The sequence below is a fragment of the Rhinocladiella mackenziei genome, assembly GCF_000835555.1.
Source record: "Rhinocladiella mackenziei CBS 650.93 unplaced genomic scaffold supercont1.6, whole genome shotgun sequence".
NCBI classification, from domain to species: Eukaryota; Fungi; Ascomycota; class Eurotiomycetes; order Chaetothyriales; family Herpotrichiellaceae; genus Rhinocladiella; species Rhinocladiella mackenziei.
Window position 1 is genome coordinate 828,576 of NW_013550599.1, and position 27,383 is coordinate 855,958.

Consider the following 27,383-nt stretch of genomic DNA (forward strand, 5'->3'; position numbering starts at 1 on the left):
CTTGAATTGGATCGAGGCTGGAATATTGCAGAACACTGTCACAGACATATCTGTGGCCCAAGTCTAGAGGTATCTCAGGGATCAATGCCAAACGCGCTACTAGCGTCGCTATTTTCTTGTTTCAGGTCTCCTTTTCATCCCTCCTTTTGCGCCCAAGTGGGCATCTCTGCGCTGACTCCTTTGGCCATGTCCGAAGTACTGATCAACCCGCCGGGAAGCAAATACACTGGTCTTGGATGGTCCTCAGAATTCTCAAAATGCGCCTCGTCAAGATGGTACCCGATAACCGATTTGCATCTCCCACACCTCAGGAGCGACCTTTTCTCGAAGCCATCGTCACGACGAATGATAACAGATCTGCGGTCGGGGACAACGTTGAGAAGCACAGAACTGGCAGACCCGATGCCCTCCGCTGAAACTTCATCGGACCTTGTGACTTCAATGGGAGGGGCAAGAATCACGGCTCCGTCTTGCACGGGTTCAATCCGGCGAGGGAGGACTTCGAGTTCTTGTGGAGTGGAGAGGATGAGAGTAGTGCATAAGCAATGATAAGTTTTGATTCGAGAAGTCTTTGGTAGAGAATCTTCGCCCTCAGCCATGAGGGTGAAATTGGATGTCGCGTAGACGAAATACCCTCATGTCCCCGCAGCAAAAATTCTCGGAACGCTTCTAACTATTGTAAGCTAGCAGGGCCTGCTGCAGCCTGCGGGATTATTGACGGTCAATCAAACATCTTAATTTTCTTGGGGGTGTCGCGATTTACCAGATTCGCTCTTCTTCCATGGACTTGGGTTGAGGGCCTGTTCCTCATCTGCGCTATCACAATGCCGCCATTCCTCCCTCGGAAGAGGCTCTCATCAACACCAGACCCAGCCCCTCAAACTACTCCCGCAAAGAGAGCAAAGCTCGCCGATGTCTTGGACGCGGAATCGAGGAATATCTCCGACTCCACAAAGCTCAAACCATTCGCTCTGGGAAGCGATGACTCTGACTCATCTCTCAGCGACGTGGACAGTGACGAGTTCGAGGATGTGCCCTCGAGATTCAAACAGCCTTCTGCTGCCCAACATGACGAGGACGAGGACGAGGATGAGGAAGATATAGAGTGGGAGGATGCTGGCGCAAAAAGGGAAGCAGACGCTCCTGTGCACACGCCCCTGGCTGATGGTCCAATCGAACTGGTCTTTCGAAAAGACGACAATGAGATTGACTACGGTATGGCTGAAACTGTGGGCAAGGGCAAAAAAGGGCCGACAAAACGGGAGAAGGAAGCCAGGGTGAGAACTCATCAGCTGCATGTTCAATTCCTCCTGTGGCACAATTCAATACGGAATAGATGGATCTCGGACAGGACAGTGCAGCAGACCCTTGTTCAGCAATTGCCACCCCAAATTAAAAAGGAAGTCGACAAATGGAAACGAGCAAGTGGATTGCCGGATCCGGAGCCCGAAGCAAATGCAGAATCAGCAAAAACTAAGAAACGGGGAAAGCGTCAAGCTGTCGACCCTCGCAAAGAAAGGGACTGGGGAAGGCCAAGTCAGCGTCTGGAAAGCGGGAAGACCGACCTGAGTAATGGAGATCCACTCGTTTCTCTTGTGAAAGTGTTGGCTGTCTATTGGAAGAAGCGATTTGCAATCACGGCTCCAGGACTGAGGAAACGTGGTTATGGGACTAAACAGTCGTTGAAACAGGTGATCTATTCGTTCAGAAATGACGAACATGACGATGAAATCCACGGAGAACGCATTCGGAATATTCAGGAGTTTCGTGAGCTGGCAAGGAGATGTGAAGGTTCGAGAGACCTCGGTGCTCAATTATTTACTGCCTTGCTCCGAGGACTTGGAATTGAATCCAGATTAGTGGCCAGTCTGCAGCCTAGTGGTTTTGGTTGGACCAAGGCGGAGCAACTACTACCACGGAAACCGGCCAAAGCGGTAGAGATTGATACGTCTTCTGAACAATCTGAAGCCGAAGACTCCAAGTCCATATCAGAAATCACCAGCACGAAAGGGGGAGTAAAGGGGAAACAAGCGGCGCATTCACAAAGAAGCCCTGGAACTACCACGGCCCCTATTGATCTTGACTCGGACTCTGAGATGTATGAAGGTGGAGACGACGATGATTCCGTCGTGGATGTCACTCCATCTTTGCCCAAGAAGCGTCCACAGAAGTACGACCGGGATAATCCCTTCCCAATATATTGGACCGAAGCGATATCTCCGATCACGAAGAAAGTCCTTCCCGTCTCACCTCTTGTCCTTGCTTCGCCTGTTGCTTCCACACCCGAATCCTTAGCTACTTTCGAGCCTCGCGGGGCTAAGGCTGAGAAGACGAAGACGGTGATTGCATACGTTATCGCGTTTTCATCCGATGGTACCGCCAAAGACGTGACTGTCAGGTATCTCAAGAATAGGATATGGCCAGGCAAGACGAAGGGTTTTCGGTACCCGGCGGAGAAGATCCCAATCTACAACAAATACGGCAAGATTAAACGATACGAAGAATATGACTGGTTCAAGCGGGTCATGAGTGGTTATGTTCGGCCCGACCTAATGAGGACGGCCGTGGACGACGTGGAGGATTCGTCTGATCTCGTCCCTCTCCTTCCTGAAAAGAAAGAAGTCAAGGAAGGCGTTGACACGCTCCAGAGCCTGAAGGCATCTCCTGATTTTGTTCTCGAACGGTTTCTGAGGCGTGAGGAAGCTTTGAGGGCCGGTGCAAAACCAGACAGGGTCTTCGTGTCTGGTAAAGGCGACAAATTGAAGGAGGAGCTAGTCTACCGTCGAAGCGATGTCGAAAGATGTCTCACTGCGGAATCGTGGCACAAAGAAGGCCGAAGACCAAAAGCCGGGGAGGCTCCGATGAAGCTTGTACCGGTACGGGCCGTCACTCTCACCAGAAAACGTGAAGCCGAAGAGCATGAAAGGCAGACTGGAGAGAAACAAATGCAGGGCTTGTACTCATGGGATCAGACTGAATATATCATCCCACCCCCGATTAAAAATGGCGTCATTCCAAAGAATGCCTATGGGAACATTGATTGCTTCGTGCCGAGTATGGTGCCAAAAGGTGCTGTACACATTCCACTCAAAGGAACAGTCCGGATATGCAAAAAGCTTGAGATCGATTTTGCGGAAGCGGTGACGGGATTCGAGTTTGGGAATAAGATGGCCATACCAATCTGTGAGGGCGTTGTGGTGGCGAAAGAGAATGAGAAAGCTGTCATTGACGCTTGGTCAAAATTTCATGAGGAGCAAAGAAGAAAAGAGGAATCGAAGAAGGAAAAATTGGTGTTGGACCTATGGCGGAAATTCGTCATGGGTCTCAGAATTCGGGAACGCGTCCAGGATACTTATGGAGATGTTACTAACGATCGGTTGGATCATGCCCATGGGTTGGGCAAGGATCAGCCGATCAATATCGATGATGACAATGACATGCCAGGACCAGCACTACCTAACACGAATGACGACGATTTTGGTGGCGGTTTCCTTGTAGATGAAGACGAACAGGCAATCCCCGAGGATCTGGAAATGGTTCATCACCAGGAGCCACCAGAGACAGACAAGGCAAAAGGGGAGGTGAAAGCAGCTACAGAGGATCCAACTCGAGAACTTGAAGACTTCCAGAGCTCCGAACTTTCCTCTGCGCCGAGCGATGGTGTTGACGACATTAATGTAGAATTGTCCACTACGGAAAGTGACTCAGCTATTGAAGAAGACGAAAATGACTCGGCCTTGGAAGCGATGTAAAAGATTGAAGTCACCGCCCTTAGGCCTCATCAACGTCGTACGAGAAATCTTGTCTCCAAGCCATCGACTTCTTCGGCGGACAATAGCGATGCAGAATCCAATGACCCAGAAGCGTCCTCTCCTAAGGACAAGAGTGGGTGAAGACTACAAGCCAGCAAGATCAGTACCGAAGCAGAGCAGAAAGGACATTCAGAGATCAACTCCCAAGCGAAGGACTCGTCGACTAAGGCGAGATAGCCCATACTTTTGAGGGCTAATAGCTGACTCGGCCAACGAAACAGCATTGTACCATGCTTTGCGAAGGTTCAAGATGTCTTTGGATTTATTCTTTCGGACATCAAGACTGTCTTTCGTGAGACCCTCATGTGTTTGTGTCCAAGGTCGTATAGAATTCAATCCCACTCCGATATGGCCATACCGCCTGATTAATCGCTGTCGCCCTCCCCGTCCTCGTCTCGATCTTCCCCATCCGTCTCCTCATCGGCGTCCAACACTTCCTGCCCAGCAAAGACCAACCACTGGCCACCCAGCACACTCTTCCGCCACAGCTTCGTTACTCCATCTGATCCGTTGCTCATGAGCACTTGGCCCTGTCCGTCGAAAGAGAGCGACCATGCATCGGAGTGCGCGTTCGACAGTAACGTCGATGACTGGATAGTGGTCGAGAAGGGAAAGGTGTGGCCTGTTCTGGCGGATCGAGAAGGAGCAGATATCGATGCAGAGAGAGCCGGTGAATTGGAAGAGATCTGATGAGCACGACCGATGATGGCGGACGTGAGGCTCGATTGCTGTTGCTGCCTTTGTGAAGGGGGCATACTCCGTGACGTGGAGGATGTGGAGGATGGATCTGTGTTCCCTGACTGCCCATTCAGATTCTCATTCGGGCCTTCTGTAACTCCGAGTTCGAAGATGCGTACCGCTCCGTCTTTACACGCAGTCGCGATGCGGTCCGTGCCTCTGACACTGAACGGGGCCCACTGAACGTCTCGTACCAAGGACGGGTGCCGGGGTAATCTTGCTGCCTCGTAGAATATGATCCGGTGACTTGCACCATTGCTGGCAATCCCTGCGCCTACGTCTCCATTGGGAACGACAGAGCGGTAGATTTTCACCTCGTTGAGCACTGACACTACGAGGCTGAGTTGGTTGCGGTCGTCGCTGAGGCTGTTCACGTAAGCTAGAGGGGTTGGATTCTGGTCCCAACGGACCTTGAAGCTGGTCTCCTCTCCTCTTCCGGGCGGGTTAGAGCCGCAGACGTCGAAGACATCCACCAGAGTCCATTCCTTGAAGTCGTCCGGATTTGTAGGTTCGTAGATGGACAAGAGGCCCTGACGGTCGATGAGTGCAAGGGTGGTGTAGACATTATCGACTGTCTTGATGTCCATTGAAACAAAGGGCACTCGGGGCGTTGAAGGGATTGTGGCGATGCGACGGAAACGGCGGCCACGGTTCGGTGCTTGTGACATGTCTTCGGTCCATAAATGGAACTTTAGGTCACTGCCAATGGTGGCAATGTGAGATCCTGTTGTTGGATGGAGGAATTTGGCCTAGAGGATTTGAGAGAGATCAGGGGGGAACTCTTCAGACCACAGAGGCAGGAACTTGAGCCATGACCTACATCCCTGATATCAGAATCGTGAGCAGTGAAGGTGTCAGTCAACATGCGCTCGCCGGTTTTAGGATTTCGATCCCATACTTTGATGCGGTGATCGATGGACGCGGTGAGGATCCTGGTACCGTTGAAGTTGATGCTGAGTACGGTGACTCGGTCATGATGGCCCGTCTCGAACTCCTCTGTCTTGGCCATTGTAGATTAGGACTCTCTGGGAGTGGTCGAGGCAGATATCATGGACTGGTCATGCCACGAGAAGCGCCGGAGGCAAGGTTTTCTCTGTACTTAAAACCAAAGGTTGCAGTAGAAAGGGTAAGGTCCGTCGTAAAGCGTGCTATGGTATCGGCTGCAATGCTTGTTAAGATCTTGTTATATGAAGGACGTCCGATGAAGATGTAAGTTGCCCAGAGATGAATCAGGGCCGTTGTTGATTGGATGGTGAACGGATTATTATTGTTCCGGGTCTCCCAAAAAGGACAAAAGGACAGCTTGTCGTCCACCCGCAAGAAAATATCCCTTCATCACCATCTTCTCCTAGGAGCCGCTGGTCGGATCCGCTATTTCTATACTGCTTCGTGGCGTTCATGTCTTCTTCCTGCCAGCGTACAGTTCTCTGGGCACGATAATGGATGAATTTGAACTTCACTCCAGCTAACAAGAATCCACCTGATTTTCACCATCAACAGTTATCGATTGGTCCCGCCCACGGCCGATCATGTCCTCCAGTCTCAGCCATTCAGAGAAATGGTCTCTCTTGCTCGTCGCGGGAGCTTCTCTCGCAGTCATCGCGAATGCTTTTCAAGCTGATGGTGCTCCACTTGTGTCTTCTCTGGCGTTCTCGGCGTTGGCATTCTCAATGACCTACGCCTTTGTCCGGTGGTCGGGACCGTCTTTTGTCAAGGCTGGTTTGAAAGGGAGGGACATGAGCAAGTTGACGCCCAAAGAAATGCAAGTACGCGTCCAAACGGGGTTGAATCCAATGTCTGATTTTCTTTCTTAGTCCAGAGGCTATGGGGGCAGTTGCCGCGTCCGTTTACATCCTTGCGCTCATGGCTTTTATCCCCTTTGCCTTCTACAAGGATATTGTCGCCGCTACATCTGGTGGCGGAAACCGAGACGTCGTCCTCACCGTCACCGAGGTGGAGACGGGACGATTTCTCCATCGATTTCCCCATTCGAAATTGTCATCCTACCAATCTGCTCTGAATACATTACAAGCGACCACCATTCTGGGAATGGCCGATGACATCCTGGATCTTCGCTGGAGGCATAAATTCTTCATCCCCGCTATTGCATCTCTCCCCCTTCTCATCGTCTACTATGTCGATTTTGGAGTCACTTCTGTGGTGGTTCCCAACTTTCTTGTTCCATATATGCCCAACGGGGCTCGACTTATCGACTTGTCATTCCTCTACTACCTGTACATGTCCGCTCTGTCGATATTTGCCCCCAACTCCATCAATATCCTGGCCGGCATTAATGGAATTGAGGTCGGCCAGTCACTGGTCATCGCGGGACTTCTGATCATCAATTCATCACTCTACCTCGTGCCATTTCCCGGAAATCCGGTCTTGAGCAACGGCTATGCGACACATCCACATCCAGCTACCGACTCCCATCTCTTGACACTATACGTCCTTTTGCCATTTCTGGCTGTATCTATGGCGTTGTACATACACAACCGCTATCCCGCGAGAGTGTTCGTCGGTGACACATATTGCTATGTCGCAGGTATGACTTTTGCGGTCGTGGCTATCACTGCACACTTCAGCAAAACGTTGTTGCTTCTTCTGATCCCACAAATCGTCAACTTCATTTATAGTACCCCGCAGCTTTTCCAACTCATTCCTTGTCCACGACATCGACTTCCCAAATTCAATGCCAGAACCGGCCTTCTTGAACCGAGCGTGACTCCCTGGCCGCCTGAACGACCCCCGAGCACACTCTTGGCGACAATATTTTTCACTTTGCGAAAGTTGCGCCTGCTCCAGGTGACAGTGGACCCGAAGACAAACCGAATATCGAGCACGTCTAATCTCACAATCATCAATCTGTGGCTGGTATGGAGGGGCCCAATGCGGGAAGACCGACTCATGAGAGAGTTGCTGATCATGCAAACTCTATGTGGACTATTTGGACTTTTTGTGAGGCATACCATGGCGCTGTTCATCTTCAGTGTAGATAACAGGGGGAAATATGACCATGTAGCCCAGGCATGAAGTATGTGATTGAATTCCCGCCGTGAGTGAAATGTGGAACTGCCCAATGGTACTGTATGTGAAATGGACGTCCAGGACGACCAATCACAGATTCGCCGAGCTTGGCCCACCCGGAAACTTTGTAACTAAAATTACATTTACTCAGACTTTTAACGACTTCCCTGGTAATGACCCTCACAGTTATATTGAGCCGAGAATCTTCCCCTTGTTTCCGAAGCAAGACCGACTCCACAATGTGACATTGGTAGATGCGTCGATTCCCTACCACCGTCTCTCGTGTCTCTGGTATAGTTCGCCGAGACCTTGTGCCATCCAGATACGCCGACGTCAAACTGCTGAACCGGAAGACCATCATGACTTCGCGACCTTCAAAGCGCCTTAAGCTCGAGTCCGACCAGGACGGTCAACTATCAACTTTGAATACGGGTCCTCTAGGAGGTTTAGCGGCTGATCCAACGGACATTCGAACCAAGAGAGCTGCGTTTCTCAATTCAATATCCCGATCAGTCTCTCCCCCGGCAGTCTCCCGTTCTGCTCCTACGACACCGCGACCAAAAGAGGGCCTTAAGGAGGCTCTGGGAAAAACCACCTTGACGGGGAAGATTTCTCCGGACCGAACCAAGGCCTCCGTAGAAGATGATTTGATGAAAACCACAGCGAATGACAGATCTGCAATTTCCAAAAGAGAAACAACCAGCACTTCGACGAAGCTTCTTCCATCTCCTTTCAGACTCACCTCGATCCAGGACCTTTCTTTTTCCAAAAACGTCGACTCAATTTCTCTTCAAGAGATTCTGGGAAACCCATTGATCAAAGAAGCATGGATATTCAACTACTGCTTCGACGTGGACTGGCTCATGAACTATTTCGACGCCGACATTCGCTCGCTGGTCAAGGTCAAGATCGTTCACGGGTCCTGGAGGTCGGAGGACGTGAACAGGATCGGAATTGAGGACGCATGTCGCCGCTGGTTGAATGTCGAAGCCGTGACTGCTTATCTTCCTGACCAGTTTGGAACTCATCATAGCAAGATGTTTATTCTTTTCACTCATGATGATCAGGCGCAAGTTGTGATCCACACAGCGAATATGCTCGAGAAAGATTGGACGAATATGACGCAGGCCGTGTGGATGACGCCGATGCTTCCCAAACTCGCAGAAAATCCCGGTATTGTTATTGGCAGTATTGGGTCTGGATCGCGTTTCAAGCACGATCTCATGGCATATCTTGCAGCATATGGGTCCAAGACAAAACATCTCAGGGATCAACTGCTAGACTTCGATTTCAAGAGTGTTCGAGGAGCTCTCGTAGCCTCCGTTCCATCACGCATAAAACTGTCCGCCACAGTACAAGACAACGAGACTACCGGGAGTGAGAAGCTCTGGGGTTACCCAAGGTTGTCCCGTTGCCTTCAACCTCTATCACCATCTCAGACCCTACCTTCACTCCCCTCCACCCAAACCTCCAGACCTCATCTTGTCTGTCAAATCTCCTCTATCGCCACCCTCCCGATGACCTGGTTGAATCAGTTCTTCCCAGTCCTCTCCGGGCAGAAACCCGGTGCTCAAATGTGGAGCAACGTTTCAGTGATCTATCCAACACCGAGCAACGTCGCCTCATCCTTGGACGGCTACGCTTCTGGGGGATCCATTCACACGAAGGCCCAGAGCGCTGCCCACTTGAAACAAATCAACCTCTTACGCCAAACCCTCTGCCAGTGGACTCAGGGGCCTAGAGAAGACTGCCGGGCCGAGAGAGACATGGCGGCGCCGCACATCAAGACGTACGTCCGCTTTCGGGAGAAACCAACCATGGATACCCCGACACCAGACATTGAGTGGGCGTTGCTGACGAGTGCGAATCTATCGACTCAAGCGTGGGGAACACTGCGAGAAAAGGATAAAGAGGTAGTGATTCAAAGTTTCGAAATCGGTGTCCTCGTCTGGCCGGAGCTGTTCAGCGAAAAGTTTGATGCTGGAGAGTCGACGACCGATGGGAAGAATGCCTTCCAGCCAGGGATGCGGGACACCAAATGCAGCCAGAACTTGGTGCGAATGGTACCTGTTTTTGGCAAGGACACGCCGTCACGTTCAAAGTATACCAGTGATGGAGATCAAACCACAATTGTGGGGCTTCGCATTCCCTACGACCTGCCGCTGACTCCCTATAGTGACGGTGACATGCCCTGGTCTCCGCAAGGGACATACAACACACCGGATAGGCTCGGGAAACTTTGGGTTTAGAAATGTCTTCGGATAATGGCACCCGGCTGGACTGAAGACGAGAGCGCAGACACGAGAACGTCGGGAATTGGACGGCCAAGAGGTTGAATTGCAGCATTCGAGGAGCGCGAAACGAACCATATCGAGCATAGAATCCTCCGTCCTGCTCGATCCTAATGTTTGTGCGTAGACTTGAAATTGTAGCATCTTTCATGCCATACCAGTCTGTAACTCCAGACACTGGACAGGGTGTAAAATGCTGTATCATGTACGTTTCCATCCTCCACAGACCAGCGCTTGTTCCGCAGTCTAGTTGACGAAACCCGCTCCAGGCACGATCAGTGAGTCGACCTCCCAGGCCAATCGCATAGCCGGGAGCTTCAGGACTTTCCCCCAAACATCTCTATTCTCCTACGATAAGCCCCTTCAACGCACCACGTCTTGTCAGGCCGTTTCAGTTTCCACCCACAGGCTCCGGCGCCTTGGCCGGATCAAAGCCGTATTTCTCCTTGAGTTTCTCAACAAGTTCGATATAGCGTTTCTCGGCGTCGTCGGCGCTGGTGCCGGCGTCAACTTCCTTCTGCCAGGCCTTGTGCTTGGCTTTTCCCTGTTCGAGAGCAGGTCAGTGGTGGACGTTTGCAGCAAGAAAACGCGGAGGGATGGACCTTCAGATCGAACATGCCTGGTGGAGGGGCCTTAGAGAAGTCCTCGCCGTTGGCGACCTTGAAGAGGGCGTAGAGCTGTCAAATTCCGATTGTTAGCGAACTTCTTCTATGCCCGTCCTCATGGTTGACTGCGTTTGCTTCTCCCTGGGTCTACTGCCTCTTTCTGCTCATAAGGTCATACCCCAATATGTCGACAACAATATTACCTCCCGTCATTCTCGAAAATACTCTTCTAGCTCATTCCGTTCTGTATCCACCTTGATGCTCAGAGGAAGCGAGGGAACGTACCTCGAGCAACTCATCATTGCTGGGTTTGTCTTTGAGTTGACGGCTCTCATTCGCCGCCTTTTGAAACTCGGCAGAAGGCATCTTGAACGCCTTTTTTTTTTTTTTTTTTTTTTTTTTTAAATACGCTTCTCGGAGTACGTATGATGTTGCGGTGTCTCTGTTTCGTGGAGGATGTTGAAAGGAGTATTAGTTTAGTCGTTGAAGGGCGGGTCGTAGATTGACGGATCTTGTGATGTTATAGAATTGTCAGTCTTGGGACCAATTGTCAAACCATTTTGGTATCGAGGTTCAAAGCAGACGCAGGTATCAAGGGAAGTTAGTCGGCTTTAGAAGAGCATTTGTCGTTCGTCGGCCGTCGAGTTGCGTTTCTAGAAGGATGACGCAAACAAGGGTAGACTCCACTCACCTAAGACCCAAGATTGTCAACTCCGATTGAGACAAGGTAAAGAAGAACGATGAAAGAACCGTCAGGGTAGTTGTATGTAGAGAGTTCAGAACCTGCAGGCAGGTTTGGGAAGTCAACAAACTTGAAGTGGTTGGCAACAACTCAATAGGACAACAGATTTTGGCGGGGCAGGGCACAGCAACAAACTCCGAGACCTGGAGGGGCAAATTCTATGATCATTTATATACTGGTAGATTGTCATGACCTCGTTCCCATTGAATTTCGGTCATAGCATGTAGCAACAAAATCGGCTATGTCCTTCATCGCTATAGCCCTATCTCCTCATGGGAACCAATCATCCTCATGGCATCACTATTGGACAGAAAACCAAATTGCACAGCGTGACAGTTTATCTATAGCCGCATTGGAAGAGGGAAGGAGGATCATAAAATGGTGCTGTTGTTGGAAACGACCGGTGCCTGAAACACGCATCCTGAACGCCAGCGCTTGCAAGGCTGAATTATCCTCGCTTCATGCAGGAGAAGAAGAGCATCAGGTTCTAAGAGGGACCGTACCCATGCCCCAAAATCTAATCCTCACCAGTCAGCTGCCCAACCATTTTTATCCAGAAACTCTGATGAGGCATTTTTCAGTGCCACATTGGGGATCAATTCTTCCGCATGCAAGGGCTGCCTGGTTAAAGGATCGCAGCCATTTGCTTTAATGTGCTTCAGAAGACTGACCCGCTCGAAAGAGACCCCGGTGGGAGTAATGACGGGATCATGCATGACTTCAAATGTGATGGGATCAATCAGCCAGTCGGGTACGACCTGTGCAATGTTAGTTTGTCATTGTGTGCGTCCAAGCGGGTGTGCATACCCTTTCGGCAGAGTCGGGAACAGCAGGATCTTGGAACGCCTTGCGAATGATGCTGCGCCTGGTCTCTGTTTCTCTCTCCAGTTCCATTATCTCCTCGCTTCTGCCGGTCTCACCGATTTCGTGTCTTGCAAATCTTTCGTTAACATCCTTCAAATCGCGATCCAACTGTTGATTCAACAGGTCCTCGACCAGAGCAAGGGTCTCATTCATCTCTCTCAATCGGGCCGTCTCTTTGCTTTGCCATTGCGCCTGTTTCGCCTTGAGAATGAATTGACTGATCACTTCTGCGCTTGAGTCTTTGGTGTCCAGGCATATGGAGTATGCGCACTTGGCTTCCTCCAGAGCTTCACCAACATGTCGTTGTGGCAGAAGGGCTTGCGCGAGATAGAAGTGCGATTTCATCGATAAGGCTTTGTTCTTGGGTCCATAGAGTTCAATGGCTTTTCTAGCGTCGGACTCTGCGCCAGGCCAGTCTTGCAGTTTCAGTCGCGTGAGAGATCGATTAGCAAAGACTTTAGGATCGGATCGTGAGTGCTCAGCAATTCTTCAAAGAGATTAGTCATGTCAAACCCTGATCGAAACAATCGACATACGCCTGTGTATAAAGACTTTCTGCCTCTTTGAACTGTCCGGCCTTGAAATGTTCATTTCCCTGCTCGCGGAACGACATCGTGGTGAATGGCGGAGTGGCTGTCAGAGGGAGTGGACCAGAGGTTTCAAAAGGAGTCCCCAATTCAGGTCACGGCAAAGGAGCGACAAGAACTTGAAGTGGGGTGCAGAGTGATGCGCGCAACAAACATAAACGTCAAGCCAGAGGACATGACTGCAAAAAACCAAAAGACCGTTGCGCAAGACCTTCACGCCGGAGGTTTTGTGGCAAGTCAGTCAGCTTCAGAAGGCAATGGATGCCTTTGGATACCTTTAGATGAAGTAAGTACCCTCCGGTGCCGCGGACAGCGGGCCTCGGGACAAAGCTCTCGGTGCCTCTCCTCGTCGAGTGCGGAGTACGTCTCCTTACCCGCTGATTTGTAAAATAAAGGAGAAATCGGTGTGACGGGCGATTGGAGTTTTTGCGTCATTGATACAGTACATTTCACGTGATCCGGGCATTTTGATTTCGATGCTTTGCAGCAAATGCCTTCTGAGGCTCAATTGCGTCCATCAATGGCTGTCGCTCGGAAACAAAAAGCTATCCATAAAATCATACTCCATCCGCATTCCCCGTGCCGCCTTTCTAAAACGCCAGATAGGATACATTCTCACTAACGGCTAGGTACTTGTCATCAAACCAGACTCATGCCGACGTGCTCATCGTCCAAGTCATGCAGCACCCGCTGTCGGGGTGTTTTGAAGCACCTTGGTGGGTTGATACCCAGCACGAACAATTCGCTCTCCAGAGCTGTCCCGAGTAACCTCGCCCTTGGCCTCCATTTGAGATCTCTTCCAGATCTCGACTTCGCAACCCCCACGAATGACGCCAACCCTCATCGTTGACAGCAAGTTGTGGGCAGCATTGCTGTGCATGTACACACCACCATTGAACATCGCCGTGGCGTCCTTGCCAATGCCGGAGCTGATCATTGCCTTACCACCTGGATGGTCCTTGATGAACTCGGTCACGTCGTGAACGATGCCGGCAATAGCAACAAGGCCGCGACCGTTCTTGGCTTGCTCGACGTAATCATCCCATTCCATGACGGGAAGTTGATCAAGCGGAATACCCCAGTCGAGTTTGGCACGCTTTTGATCAAGCTTCTTTTGCAACTGCTGGAGACGACCTTTCTCAATTTCGTTGCTGCGGAATTGCTTGAGGTCATAGGCGAGACCGAGTTGCTTCCAGATCCAGATGGACCATTTGGTGGGATCATACTGGTGCCATTCGATGGCATTGCGGTAATCGGATGGGAATTCGTGGTGGAAGTTGTGGTAGCCCTCTCCAAGAGTGACCAGGGCCGTAATGACATGATCACGAGGAGAGTTGCGGTCATCAAATGGCTGATCTCCAAGCCAGTGGGCCAAAGAATTGACACAGAAGGTGGCTTGCTGAACGAAGAAGATTCGGAGAATGCCAGCATAGATGAGCCCACCGAACCAATCTCCCCAGCCCAGGCCAGCAACAATGGTGGGCAAGATAAGGCCCATGAAGAGAACGACCTTGAGGTAGTTCTTGTGTTGCCAGATGACCACGGGGTCTTCGTTGAGATCCGAAATGTCGGTACGTCCAATCCGCTTTGGGTTTTGTCTCATGACCATCCACCCGATATGAGAGTACAGAAGTCCCTTTCGAACAGAGTATGGGTCCTTGTCGGTGTCGGTGTATCGGTGGTGTGCTCGGTGATCGCGCGCCCACCATCTGATGGAGCCTTCAACGGCACCACCGCCCACGGCAGCGAGGAAAATTCGAAGAGGAAGGGTGGCCGAGTACGATGTATGCGCCCATAGCCTGTGATAACCCGCAGTGATTCCCAAACCGGTGGCAAAGTAGTATGCTATTGCCCACACAGCGGTCTTGAATTGGAGTGGGACCCAGATAGCTTGAATGCAGCCATAAAAGGGGATGAGGACGATGAGGGTAACGTTGAGCCAGTTGACATGCTTGTACCAGTTGGAACGGGTCATGGGCGTCTCGGTGATATGAACCCTCTTGGGATCATATTTGGGATTTCTGTTGGGCTCGGCGGGTTTCGCAATGGCCGAAGGCTGTGAGCTGGGGTATTCTGACTTGACGGCCAGATGGCCCGCGGTGGTTTGAGAAGAGGGCATGTTGAAACGGCGGAGATCAACCGACACTGAAGGGGAGGAGACTTAGGAAGGTGAGAGAAGATGAAGAGGGAGCGGGAACGAAAGTTAGGAGCGAAATATATGAAGGGGCGGAACTTAGTGGTGGTTGTGGTGGTTTGAGATATGTTTGTTGGGTTCGCGGTGTGGGGAAAGCGATGCTGAATAGCGGACGGCAGCAGTGGGATCAGCAGCGAGAGTGACCGTTTCCTGATGAATGGAATATCTTGTACGTTGTAGCCCGACCAAGGGCCGCGTGAGCCACCAGTAGAAGAAGAGCTGTCACCGTCGTTGCCCTGATAGTTTGTCTGGCATTCGCAACGAAAAACGATTTTTGTTGGGGAAGCACACGTCACGCAGAGCAAAGTGACTAGGGCCCCTTTAACCACGCCCAGCCCATTTTGAGTCCTCTGATAGGCTAATTTGGCACCGTGCCTTGCGCTAGAAGCCAACTAGAAGCGAGACCCTGAGACTCTAATCGACTAAGCACGGTATCGTACACAAATTACCCTATCATTCCACACCCCTTGGGTGGCCTGTTGTGCAGCGGAATGGCGTCTCTTGACGGTAGGGGAGAAGTTTACTGCGGCTTGGGTATCATATCTGGAATTCCGGTGACCGTAACTATGTACCTCGGTGGAAGAGTAGAAGAATGTATAGCATAGCCCCAGATCACGTTTGTCCCAACCAAACTCTCCCAACCCCGGTAATGCTGGTTTTGATGGGGTTGTTGGGCGCTAGCACTGGAAAATCGGCTGCGGCCAATATGTCGTATTTCGTATGAAATACTTTATCATCAACTAGTAGAAATACTGATCTATCAATACCTCTCTACGTGGCCTTGTACATGTACTCCCTCGACATGTGAACTTCATATACAGAGGATTGCAAAACCGGTTTCCTCCCAGTAGAGATTCTACAAGACTCAGAAGTAGAGCAGGTTCGCCTCTGGTCACATCAAGTCAAGCTTCACCCGTCCAAATGGCCAATCATGCTTGAGCACCATGACCAAGGTCCCAAGAGGATGGCCGTTCAAGATTTGTGTAGCTTCGAATGCTGCAAGCGCCTCTCGAGCCTCGGGAGAGAGCGACTCCACAGGAGCCAGAGATGGAGCCCTCCATGCCCTGACGAACCCAAAGAATGTCCCACTCGCAACGTGCTTGTCCCCACCCAGTTAGCCCTGCCGTTCCTAAGCATGGTCTTGAGAATGGATACTTTATTGCATTCAATATCCTAGTATATGTACGGAGCACCAATTGCATTGAATATCGTACGTATCTTGTATAGCCTAACAGCACCAGCACATTACTTGGGCCTCACCAGAAAGCTTTACCACTCCCCATTACACGTTTCTCAACAAGAACTCGTCGATCTACAACTACATCACCCCCTTCGGATCGTACTTTTTCGCCGCAGCCTTGAGCTTCGCAACCGACTCCGATCCGGCCTCGTCTTGATTAGCCGCTAAAAGGCTTGGGTGGGATGGTAAATGCACTTACAACCTTGAGGTACAGGAGGGATATTCAGGGCATTCCCTCTCCTTGACTACATGGCCTATATTCGCGGGGGCACGCGTCAGCAATTGAGCACACCGAAGGGAACTATAGGCCTTCATAGACCCGACATCGTCACTTTTCACATGTGCCTGCAGCTCGGTGTTATGCATGGAAAGCTAACTTCTATACCCTGCTTCAACGTCCGAGTGATGGGACAAAGGACAATTCGTCAAGAATGGAAGCCATATCGCCAACCGAGTTGCTCAAACCCGTCGTGATTCCTACTCGGAGGAAGGGCGTGGACGAGTTCTTTGTCTGGTGCAAGCGTCGCCAATAAGACAACCCCAGATCTCATATTGTATACTCTGCGGTACCCTACACTGACGCCGGTCCACGTCCATGGGCTCCTCCCATTCAGTCCCAATAGTTCAGGCTTCCCGCCCCGAGCACGCCCAAGCAAGGCAGTTGTTCACCTTGGGTGGCTCCGGCGGATGATCCAGGCGAGTCGCGCCGACAGAATGCCAGAAAACGCGGCCAGCCGGGGGGTAAATTAATCCCTGTCTCTCGGCGAACCTTTTTAGACAAGACGCTCTCTTGAGACGTTACAGCTTCATTCGCCAACATTGTTTTGACACGAGAAACGGCGATACAGGTGCTACATCTAGCAACGCGAATGGAGTGAGTGACAGCGAGCACAACCAGCAGTGCGGCACAATGACTAGCACACCGGCACTGTAGCATGGGGTGTTCATCGCATCAGCCAGCGGAACCACCTGCTGCTTCACGAACTTCTCGACTTCTCCCACTGGAGTGAAGCAAAATCTTCGCTTTTTGCGTATACGATTTCTGGTCGATAGTATTCAAGGTTGCTTCCGACCTGATGACAACGTCTCCACGGTCGAAACTGGTCTCATTTGGAGCCAGCCGCGGAAAGAGAGCATTATCTCCATCTAATGCACCTGTTGATGTTGATCTCTCAAACACAGCTGTTCCGACTTTCGATCCCCCGCAGCCGTACTTCTTACTGCAGTTCTGCTGGGGCCTCGAGAGTTTCGATTGCGGGTTGGCTCCAAATGATCATCATTCAACTCTCAATAACACGCCTAACTGAGAAGCGCATCGGTTGGTCACCGCCAATTCCCTGTGGCTGATGCTGGCCAAATCACTCTCCTTCCGGAAGAACATAAAATCCGCTCTCTGACAACTCACTTACGCGAGGCAGCAGAACATTCGGGTGACCCTGTTTCAACGACTTGATGACGATGCAAACGATGCGGACCAAGCTTCCTCTGAACGACTCGTACCCATCTTTGCGCTCACCTACTGTGGTAATTCTCACCGCTCATCTAGCGTCTGTTTATCTTGTCTGCGATCGACAGTCCTCGTTCGTGAATTCATCGACTCTTTGGCCGACGACGTCTGGGGGCCTAATATTGGTTGGTAGATTGGCGAGCAAGACTTCAGAAGATACCGGCACACAGGAACAGAGAGTTGATTGGATGATTAGCGAGCATCTTTGAATTGTTCTGCATCATTCTCTTAGGCGTCCCAAAGAGACTGCAGCTATCAGATCTCAGTTTCGGCCCTACAAAGGCTCCAGTCAGGAACAGTGTAACCAATTGATGCAGCGTCAGATACGTGCTATGACCTTCCTTCTTGCAACTCGGAAGTCTATATTTGGCAGATAAGACTCACGACATCCGCACATCTGACATCAGTCTAGCCATTATCTAATAAGTAAAAACTGGTAAGCCTCACGTTCCTCGGTTGAACTATCCTCCATTCCATCAAAATTGACGGTGCGGTAGATGATTTGAGGCGCAAACTTCTCAAAGCGATGGAAGTGGTCTTTGAAATGAAGAGCCTTGGGATGATTTGTGAAAGTCCGAGATGATTCCACAATGACAAAATAGTCGACGTGGCGATGAAGCTCGTTCAAGCGGATTTCGACCCCAATCCAGCTCGGCACCGATGAGAAAGAGGTCATAGATCTTTCGGTGTTCTTCTCTCCTGAAAAAGACTGTAAAATTTTGAGTGGAACACAGTTCCCCTGCTGGTTTAATTGGCAAGAGGCTGCACTTGTGGTGGTCTTTTGGGACGAGCATGCTCAGCCCATAGGCGGAGGACTCGATCTGCCCGATCGCTATTTTTCGATGCAGGGTGTGATAGCGAACAAAGACAGCCACAGTGGCAATGAGAATTTGATGAAGATATCTGTCCGAGCCGGATCTCAATCGTCTGGCGTGAAGAATTCCTCAGAGGAGATTGAGAGACTTTCTCTGACTCTCTCTCAGTAGGCAATGGTACCAATCTGAGCGGCGTCTTGTTGGATTGGAGGACCGTTGATAACTGGAAGGACGGCGGGTGGAGGATGATAAAGGTGAATGATATGAAGGGATGAAGGGGAAGGGCAAGAACGAGAGTGTGAGAAGTGGGATGGGAAGAGGAATGAGATTCGATCCTTCAACAGCAGACAGAGGAAGCGAAGACTTCAAGGTTGATCTTTCATCACGACTCCTAACATCGAGCACGGCCTCCTCAAATGCCCTGCATTCCGCCCGCAGTTCGGTTACAAACTCCCGCCCTCACCGTTCTTCTGCCATTGTCAGCTCCTCCTCGAAAATCGCTCCTCGGCTTCAGAGACCTCATCGCATTCCTGAAAATTCCAGACGCCGAGTCATCCTTCTGCCATCCACGTGGGATCGAAATGCAACAATATACCCAGTGCTCTTCCTCCATCCATCAAGTCAGCACGGCTAGCTATGATTCATGCAAACGTTTTGAGACATTCCAGGTTTTGTCAACCTGACCTTCGTCTCCCACGTGGCAACCCTCACGTCCGTGCTCCCCATCTTGCGTCTAAGAAATGTCACAGCTGGAAGAATTGTGCCGTCTACTCGGGAACAAAGGAGGTGGAAACAGAGTTGCTTAGCGAAGTTGCATCTTCGCGTGGTCAAGCGAGGATTTCTGTCCAGCATCTGGTCCGATTAAGGCTGAGGAAACTCAATGTCAAAAGTGGTCTGTGCCTCTTGTGATGGCCATGACGGAGATGGACGAGTCAAAGCAAAGACAATACCAATGAGATCCTCATGTTTGGGACCTGTCATCCAGGGAAACTCAGAGTCAGCAGATTTATAGCAAAACATCGCACATGCTGCGAAAGGTCGTCCGTCCTCTTCGCCTTCGAGCCACTATCCGTCAACTTCTTTTCCGGATGCGGTTGTCATGCCGACTGATTCTATCACAGCCAAATCTCACGGAAACCCCAAATTTTCGACTTATCTAGACATCAAACCGAACCTCATCCTCAGTGCTCTCGGCAGCCCCAATGGCAAGACCAGATTTTCATCTTGAAGCAATCTTTAGAAATTGCCCTCAGTGAAGAGTCACCTGCACATTAGGGAGCTACGTCATACCTAGCTGCTCCTGTGTTTGTCAAGATTATTGTTCCCAAGATTCTCCTGGAAGGTCTTCCACCTAATTCAAGGTTGGAGATTGAAAATGTCCCTGTCCCCCTACGTCGTCTCTCAGTCTGGGCCGACCTCATGGATTCTCTGTCAAGTCAATATGATAGAGTCCTTGCTTTCGACCTTGATGTTGTATTTCAGCAAGATCCTTTTGTTACGCCTATAGAGTCCGATGTTGAGCTGCTCTATTTCGCCGAATGGTGTGGATTGAGAATCGGTCAATGTTCTGTGCATGTGGATTGGTTCAACGAGTGTGCAGGTCTGAGAGCGGGTCTTTCATCAACCACCAGAAGTTTTCTTCTTACAAGCACGTTGATCGTATTTGCGCCGGACTTGTTTATGAAGCTGCTCAAGCAATCAAGGTCTACACGGATATAATGGCGACTCAACTTCAACGGTCCAACGACCGATACAATGATCGAGCCATGCATATCCATCTTTGCTATTCCTCACTTCTCAGCGACAACCTTAGAAGTCAAGGACTTGGCCGAGCGTGTGGCATATACCAAACGAAGCATCATTTGGAAGCCTTGACCCTATCCCAGTGGTTACATTCAACGAATGGGAAGAACATTCAATGAACAAGGCAAGTTCAGCACGCCATTCACCAGTATAAATCCCATTCTCTTCTGCTTGACGTTGTCCGGAGACGTATGGGTGGCTGGTGGCAATTGGACGGAACAATTCCATGCCTCACGTTCCAGAGCTAGTTGAACATATCAAGACTCACACTGACCAAGAGACCGAACCTCCGAATTCTCATGGATACTTCGGAACCAGAACACGATCTGAAGTATATCCGGCATGATGATCGAGCGACGGGAAGAGTTTAAGGAGTTTCGCATTCTCCATGTCTCCGTCTGAGACTTGCATCACACACATATCCTTCTGTTCCGTCCTGGATGAAGACCGCAGTGAGGCCACTCTGCTATTGCCAAGGTTGGTGTCGAGGATACGTTTAGATATTCGAAAGACTCGGAGCCTACCTGGAAGACAAGATGGAACAAAAGAGTATGGACAGAAGGATTGGCTTGAAGTGATCGAATTTTTGCTGCGCGCTCGTTTCCTCTACGAGTCACCGTTGCTTTCACCTAGTCTGCCGAACACCCCAACCACCATCACGTCCCATCACACCTCGCCATGATCCCTTCTCTCCCTCCCCAAACAGCCTTCCACCAAGTTCAAACCTCACCAACTCACCCCTCAAGCTTGGATCTTGACATCCAAACCCTTGAGATCTTCCTCAGTGTACTCATCGTGTCTCTTGTACCCAAGTCCACCGACACCGTTGACCCCATCTTGGCGGCCCAAAGGGGTCATATCCAACCAACTCAGGGTATTGATGATCTGCTCGCCTCCTCTGGAATATGTCGAGTACGAATGATACACTTTGCCTTCCTCACCAACACCAAGACGTCCACCGACAATAAAGACCGAGTGACCTGGCTGTTCGCCGCGGGCGAAGTAAGACTGGCCTCGGCTCTCGAGCTCGGCTTTGTTCTTGAAGTTGTATTGCACTGGGGCAATGCTGTCATCCCCGGTGACGTGGAAATCGTAGTTGAAGGAAGTCCCGCTGGACGAGACCCAGGGGAACGACCAACCCATGCGCTTCTTGTAAGCGGTGATTTTCTCGATGGGTGCGCGACTGACGGCGACAAAGGTGGTGGAGTGAGAGTTCAGATGCTGCAAGGGCGGAACGGTGTCGCCTAGCAAAGAGCAGCTTGGACATCCCGCATCCCATTCAGGATCGAACATGAAATGGTAGATAATGAGTTGCGGCCGGCCGGCGAAGAGGTCGAGGAGCGTGACTGGTTTGGGTTTTCCTGTCGCCTCGTCGAGGGCAGTGAAAGTATAGGGCGTGGTCACTTCGACAAGTGGCAATTTGCGGCGTTCTTTGCTGACGGCGTCGCGGGCGCGAGTGACTTCCTTCTCCTTCTCAAGGAGGGAGAGGCGATGGGGAAGGTATTCGGCTTGGGTGACGATCTAGAATGGGATGTGAGTTGAGAAAGTGAAGCGAGGAGGGGAGAGGTATCTTTGGAGCGGCCATTTTTGGTCTGTTGACGACAATATGATTTACATTCAACTTTGGGGGGAAACGATGATTTGCGATTGGAAGGTCACCTTGCAGGAGATTTGGAATTTTGTTTGCTTGGAGTGCTCTGGCCTTGAAGTGTTGTTTGTTTGCTTGATGAAGAGAAAGAAAACCCTCCTCTTCATCTCATACCTGCCTCTCCGTCCCCTATATATTTTTCAGCGAATCTCAGAACGCTCAGAGTTGTCCCGTGCCCGACGGGATTGAGGTTCTGAATACGAAGTAAATGCATGCCTCCTTCCGCATTGATACATATGTCCTGAAGATCGGATTGAATAATGAAGACTTGGAGAACAAAAGGCAAAACCCAGCCCACCATCATCACGCTCTGCAACCAATGCGGGTGTGGAGGGCCAGGCAATCACGCGCCATCAGGTGATTTGGCGTCTTGTCACTGCCATGATCCTAGTTGTTCTGCCTGGAGGTGCCTGAGGATATTGAGGCCGATACACGAGCCACGCGACGACAAGCTGATAAATCAACAACTCTTTTTTTTGGGGGGGGGTTGATTAATATCGATTCTGATTGTGAATTCATTGGGTCTCGTTGTGCTCTAACGCGAAGGAAAGGAAAAGTTTGCGAATACGAGGACGTACCGACGTGGAAGAACGGGGCAATTGTGCTGTCGATCGACGGGAGAATTTTGAATTCCCTCAAGGAATAATGGGGACAACCGTTGAGGTCGTTTCGTTTCCTCTGCTGATGAAGAACGTCAAGATGGCCGAAAAGGTCACACCCGTTCTCGTGCTATTAGAGACATGCCGACATCAGCTAGGGCTGCTCACACAGCTATGGATTCGGATGCATCTGTATCCGGACCCCGTCGGGCAAATTGGACAGGGCAACTGGGGAAAATCGATGGCTAGAAGTAGCGGCAACAGCGACGGTATCGAGATGTGGTTCTGACACATAGTCCGTGTATCAGACTGTTTCAAGGACCACGACCTCCATCGAGGCCATTGGCCGGTGAATGATTGGCCAGATTCAACCTCATCTCTCCTACCCGTAGTGCTGAGAAAAGGTCACGGAATATGTGCTAAACTCCCTCCCTTTGGTCTGTTCCCTTTGTCGCTTCCTTGGTTTTCAATGAATCTCCCATTCAACTACCTACCACTCCTCCACGCCTATACATGTTGTATATATAGATTTTTGTTGGATCTCATCTCAATCCCGCACACCTCCGCAAAGAAACGGGAAGGTGCGGAATTCCCAGACAATATCATGACCCCTGCCCTCATGTGAGATGTAAGCAAAAGAAAGTAAATCTGGTTATACACTCTATCGTGAAAGAATGAAAATTGATGCTGCACTCTCGGCCTCTCCTATGACCCTGTCATCAGATCAGGGATTTGAGGCCGTTCTTTTTTGGTCATGAAACCGATCCGTCCTTTATGCAATCCAGTCTCGTGCAGCAAATCTTCCTCTTCCTCTTCCTCGACCGAATCGTCCACGATTTCCTCGAAAACCTCCACCGCCCGCACCAGTGTTATCATCATCGTCGTCGTCTGTGTCTCCAGTGCCACCAGTGGCATCCGTAGCAGTAGCTCCGGTAGCCGACGTTGAAGCAGTAGCATCATCTCCGGTGTCGGTAGCATCTCCAGTGCCATCGTCGCCACCGGCGTTACCGGTGCCTTGGCCGACAGTGAATTTCTGGCAATCATCCTGGGCACCTCGTTGGGCAACCTATCCAAAGTCAGTTTTCCGTCTCAAATTGCTTGTTAGGACCATGGGACTTACAGGCATAAGAACAGGCTGGTGGTTAGACGCGCTGTTCATTGTGCAGACACGGTAAGTACCGGCAGCAAGACCATCGGTAACAGTAGCTGTGAGGAGACCTTGACCATTTCCATCATCATTGATGCCCTTGAAAAAGGCAAAGACCTTTGGATCAGGAGGATCGGTAGTGGCGATATCGTTGTTGAGATCCTGGACTGTAACGTGGCAATGGCCAACAACGTTACCACCTTGTAACTGCTGAGGGGCAGAGTAGTATGTGGTGATGGGATCGGTAAAGGAACCAGCCACCAAGTTGGTGGTCTGAACTTGAATGTCGAAGGTAGTGTCGGCGTCAATATCATCTCCGGGTCCTGGGAAGACAATAATGGCCGAAACCATGTTGTTGTTGGAAGGAATATCGCCCATAACCACGCCGTTGCAAGATCCTTGGGTCACCTGAGCACCGTTGGTTAAGGTCTTGCCAGTACAGAAGTTGATGAAGTTGGCAGGGTCACTATCTATTCGTTAGAATATCAGGGGAACCCATCTATCCGGGAGCACATACGTTTCCGAAGCGGCTTGACCAGCTTCCCCATCAGCGCCACCGGGTGAGTTGCTGGCGTCCTGGACATTTTCTTCGAGCAACAGAAGAGGGTTGTCGCCGTCGTCATCACCAGTGTCACCGCCGGTAGTATCGGTGGTATTGCCACCGTTTCCAGTAGCAACATCTGTGCCGCCACCTTGGTTGTCGTCGTCGTCGTCGTTGTTTCCAAAGTTTCGTTGAGCAAAGGCTTCTGAAGCAAACCCCAAGGCAGCCACCGCCACGATCAACATCTGAGAGGCCTTCATCTCGAATTGTTCAAATGATTCTCGAGCTGTAAAAAGGCAAATTGGATTCGGAGTGCAGGATCAAAAATGATTCTTCTTGGTAAGCAGCGAACGAGAGACTTCGCGGTCAACGCGGTCCAACCAGAATAAAAGGAGTGAAATGAAAAATCGAAAGCGGTGTCGAGTACACACGAGGGAAAGGAATGTTGAGGCACTGCCACGACGAAATAGAACTGAGAAGCATGCTGGAGGGAAAGGACCTCTTATGGGAAGAACTTGGCAGTGTCGGGACAGTGTCGGGGACCGGTGGGTGGTCCATGGTGATTTCCTTGAGGCTGGAAATGTTTCCAGCAGAGGAGGATGACACAAAAGGCCTCCAGGTGCACCAGGTCGTGGAAGCAGTAGAACCAGGCCCGAAGGTTACAGGTTGGTCACAACATGGCGCCGCAAGACCAGCAATGAGGGCAGACAAGCATTGCCAATGTTTTGGAATCGATAATTAGCTCACCCAGAATCGAGACAGGATGGAAAGGCCAGAGACGAAGGTGAAGCTGAGATGGTTTCGAGACGCGTCGGAAGATAAGTGAGAGACACGAGGGTCTGAAACGGGCGGCTGTAGGAGGTGAGCAACCAATTGGCCTAAACGTCTTGGTAAAGCCATACGCTTAACCTTGAAGGGACTGGACTGGTGGTTAAGTCGTTTCTAGCCCCAACTAGCGCATTTTAAGGTCTCTCTCTCTACCACTCCTGTCCGCCTCCTATCAAATGTCATATCATCCTCCAGCATCCTCCAATGTCCCACCCATCTGCCTCCTCCCGCCTTCTCCTCAAACACTTTCTAATCCGCTTGACGAATTCAAGAGCAGCCTCCTGCAATAATTGATCTGTAATCGGATCCCCGGCACCTCCCAGTCCTCCCCTGCTCATTTTCCCCATTCAGATTCTCCCAACCCCCGCGCTTCACCATCTCCTCGACTGACTCCTAAAATATACCCGACACGCCCCGTCCATGCTTCGCACTGGGATTCCCTTTCTCCTTGGATGACACGTCTGGAACCATGGCTAGGGCATCTGGCTTGGTTTCGGTCAAGCTTTTGGTTAAGCTTTCTTGTCTCGATTACCGATTGATGAAGTCTCCGGACTCAACATGAAGCAAGAAAAGGTTCGGACTCCTCCGTATATTGGTCCCGCTGCCGTTGAAGCGGCGCCCCTTTGGGTCAGTGTACCCTTCGCTTATTCCTCGTACTACTCGTCGCACGTTGCACAATGCCCTCGCGACCGAATCTGTAATAATAAATGTCGCAACGTGGGCGATCAACCATTCCTCCATCCGGCTCTGACATTTCCGTAAATGATCCCTCCTTCGGCATGCCGACTATCCGTATTTCTTTCTCCCTGCCCAAAATGAAGAGTTCAACTCCGCGCGCGTAAGCTCCATGTCCTGTTTTCTTTCTAGGGTTCCAACTCCTGTCCTCAAGATCATTGTCCAACAAGCTCCCCCTTGGTTTGCAAATTGGCCCTTCCCGAGAGGATCACGTTTGTAATACTCGTCTTCCCTCCCGCATCAGTCTTGACGTCCACCTCAACGGCAATGACACACTCTCGACCCATCTCAATTCCCTGCTGGATGCCAAATACCTTCCTTTCCTTTTTTTCCTCCAGTTTCAGCTCCTCGGTCTTCTTCGCCAATTCGTCATCCGGGTCTGATGCCTCCGGCTTCTTGGGTTCCGAAGGCAGGTTCAATGCCAAATAGCATGCCAGGGCACAACAAGCACTCCCTGTCCCGGGATCTTCAATTCCATGTGAGATCATTCGAGCTTGGACGTTGTGAATGGTGGGTTCCCCAGCCTGTTCTGCCTTGGCCAAAAGCTTGTAGTACATGCCGCCGACAAAACTGGGTGACCAGTCCTGGTCCAGCTCCACCTCAGGGGATTTGCCGGCTTGAAGGGCGGCAAAGACTTCGGGGTTATCCGTCAAGTCAATGAGGACAAAACTCATCCCATGGACAATGGACACCAGAGGAAACGTTTTGTCCTTTTCTTTGTCGATGGTTGGGACGATCTGAACATGCGGCTGGGTTGAAATGATCCCCTCAACGGGAACTCGACGAGAATGGACATGGAACTTGTGAGGCACCGCGCACGCCGCAACTTGGCGATATGGATTGAAAAAGACAGGTATGCGGCCCGCCTTAGTCAAAAAAACGGCCGTCTGCTGCTGAATATCACGGTCGGGCGGTCCACCGTAATGCACCTTTTCAAGGTACGTAAATATCTGACATTGGTTAGAGAGGTATCTTGTCCCATGGATCCGAGTGGGTATCTCACATAATGTGCTGCTCCAATAACCTAGACATGTTAGCATTATAGATTCGGCAAGATTCGGCAGAAGCGCGTACCGGATGACCAGCGAAGGGAAGTTCTTCTCCCGTCTCGGTGAAAATCTCCAGCAAACGGGGTTGCCCAGGGCCCGGAGCATCATGCAAGAAGACTGTCTCCGAGTATCGAAATTCTTTGGCGATCAACGCCTTGCGCTGCTGTGAGAGAGCATTTCCTCTAATGGAGACAATCGCCAACGGATTGCCTTTGAACTTCTCGGCTGAGAAAACCTATCATCATCAATGTCATGGTCTCTAGATTTTGCTGAGACTGAAGGGCAAAGAAGATAGCAGACGTTAAGGTAGACCGAGAATGAATGGACGATTGATTGCTAGACGCTGGACAAGATATTCACGGACTCTAGACTCGGTGCCGTCGTATCCACACCGACGAACTCCCCGAGGCGCTCGCCGCCAGAATACGGTCACTCCAAACCACGAATATGGTGTCTCTCTAGGCTAGCGAATGCAAAGCATGCCACGACTGGACTTACCACGCAGGTCACGAAAGTGTGGGGCCCAGACGCCATTTTGTTAATGTCGGTCCTTTGGCTTGAGAAGGTGGCTCGGTAGAGAGGCAGCTAGACAGAACAACTGTTCATACTGT

At 50.8% G+C, this 27,383-nt stretch overlaps 10 protein-coding genes across 10 annotated transcripts; 2 read left to right on the plus strand and 8 right to left on the minus strand.

Moving 5' to 3' along the window:
* Positions 1-134: 134 nt before the first annotated feature.
* Positions 135-599, minus strand: Z518_08105 (uncharacterized protein; the record flags this gene model as incomplete). The annotated part of the gene is made up of 1 exon (XM_013413848.1): positions 135-599. The coding sequence occupies one exon, from the start codon at positions 597-599 to the stop codon at positions 135-137; it is 465 nt and encodes a 154-aa protein (XP_013269302.1).
* A 225-nt stretch (positions 600-824) lies between these two features.
* On the plus strand, positions 825-3,752 carry Z518_08106 (uncharacterized protein; the record flags this gene model as incomplete). The annotated part of the gene is made up of 1 exon (XM_013413849.1): positions 825-3,752. One exon carries the CDS (start codon positions 825-827, stop codon positions 3,750-3,752), a length of 2,928 nt encoding a protein of 975 aa, XP_013269303.1.
* Positions 3,753-4,177: 425 nt separating this feature from the next.
* On the minus strand, positions 4,178-5,559 carry Z518_08107 (uncharacterized protein; the record flags this gene model as incomplete). Its single annotated transcript, XM_013413850.1, has 2 exons — positions 4,178-5,299; positions 5,371-5,559. The coding sequence occupies 2 exons, from the start codon at positions 5,557-5,559 to the stop codon at positions 4,178-4,180; spliced, it is 1,311 nt and encodes a 436-aa protein (XP_013269304.1).
* Positions 5,560-6,079: 520 nt separating this feature from the next.
* On the plus strand, positions 6,080-9,826 carry Z518_08108 (uncharacterized protein; the record flags this gene model as incomplete). Its single annotated transcript, XM_013413851.1, has 3 exons — positions 6,080-6,316; positions 6,372-7,424; positions 7,832-9,826. The coding sequence occupies 3 exons, from the start codon at positions 6,080-6,082 to the stop codon at positions 9,824-9,826; spliced, it is 3,285 nt and encodes a 1,094-aa protein (XP_013269305.1).
* A 433-nt stretch (positions 9,827-10,259) lies between these two features.
* On the minus strand, positions 10,260-10,839 carry Z518_08109 (uncharacterized protein; the record flags this gene model as incomplete). The annotated part of the gene is made up of 3 exons (XM_013413852.1): positions 10,260-10,412; positions 10,471-10,545; positions 10,759-10,839. The coding sequence occupies 3 exons, from the start codon at positions 10,837-10,839 to the stop codon at positions 10,260-10,262; spliced, it is 309 nt and encodes a 102-aa protein (XP_013269306.1).
* Positions 10,840-11,739: 900 nt separating this feature from the next.
* On the minus strand, positions 11,740-12,692 carry Z518_08110 (uncharacterized protein; the record flags this gene model as incomplete). Its single annotated transcript, XM_013413853.1, has 3 exons — positions 11,740-11,973; positions 12,023-12,566; positions 12,616-12,692. The coding sequence occupies 3 exons, from the start codon at positions 12,690-12,692 to the stop codon at positions 11,740-11,742; spliced, it is 855 nt and encodes a 284-aa protein (XP_013269307.1).
* Positions 12,693-13,342: 650 nt separating this feature from the next.
* On the minus strand, positions 13,343-14,785 carry Z518_08111 (acyl-CoA desaturase; the record flags this gene model as incomplete). Its single annotated transcript, XM_013413854.1, has 1 exon — positions 13,343-14,785. The coding sequence occupies one exon, from the start codon at positions 14,783-14,785 to the stop codon at positions 13,343-13,345; it is 1,443 nt and encodes a 480-aa protein (XP_013269308.1).
* A 6,181-nt stretch (positions 14,786-20,966) lies between these two features.
* On the minus strand, positions 20,967-22,101 carry Z518_08112 (uncharacterized protein; the record flags this gene model as incomplete). The annotated part of the gene is made up of 2 exons (XM_013413855.1): positions 20,967-21,746; positions 22,075-22,101. 2 exons carry the CDS (start codon positions 22,099-22,101, stop codon positions 20,967-20,969), a joined length of 807 nt encoding a protein of 268 aa, XP_013269309.1.
* Positions 22,102-23,244: 1,143 nt separating this feature from the next.
* Z518_08113 (uncharacterized protein) lies at positions 23,245-24,420 on the minus strand (the record flags this gene model as incomplete). Its single annotated transcript, XM_013413856.1, has 3 exons — positions 23,245-23,538; positions 23,593-24,085; positions 24,137-24,420. The coding sequence occupies 3 exons, from the start codon at positions 24,418-24,420 to the stop codon at positions 23,245-23,247; spliced, it is 1,071 nt and encodes a 356-aa protein (XP_013269310.1).
* Positions 24,421-25,878: 1,458 nt separating this feature from the next.
* On the minus strand, positions 25,879-27,306 carry Z518_08114 (uncharacterized protein; the record flags this gene model as incomplete). The annotated part of the gene is made up of 5 exons (XM_013413857.1): positions 25,879-26,673; positions 26,727-26,747; positions 26,798-27,007; positions 27,137-27,235; positions 27,271-27,306. The coding sequence occupies 5 exons, from the start codon at positions 27,304-27,306 to the stop codon at positions 25,879-25,881; spliced, it is 1,161 nt and encodes a 386-aa protein (XP_013269311.1).
* Between the last annotated feature and the right edge of the window lie 77 nt (positions 27,307-27,383).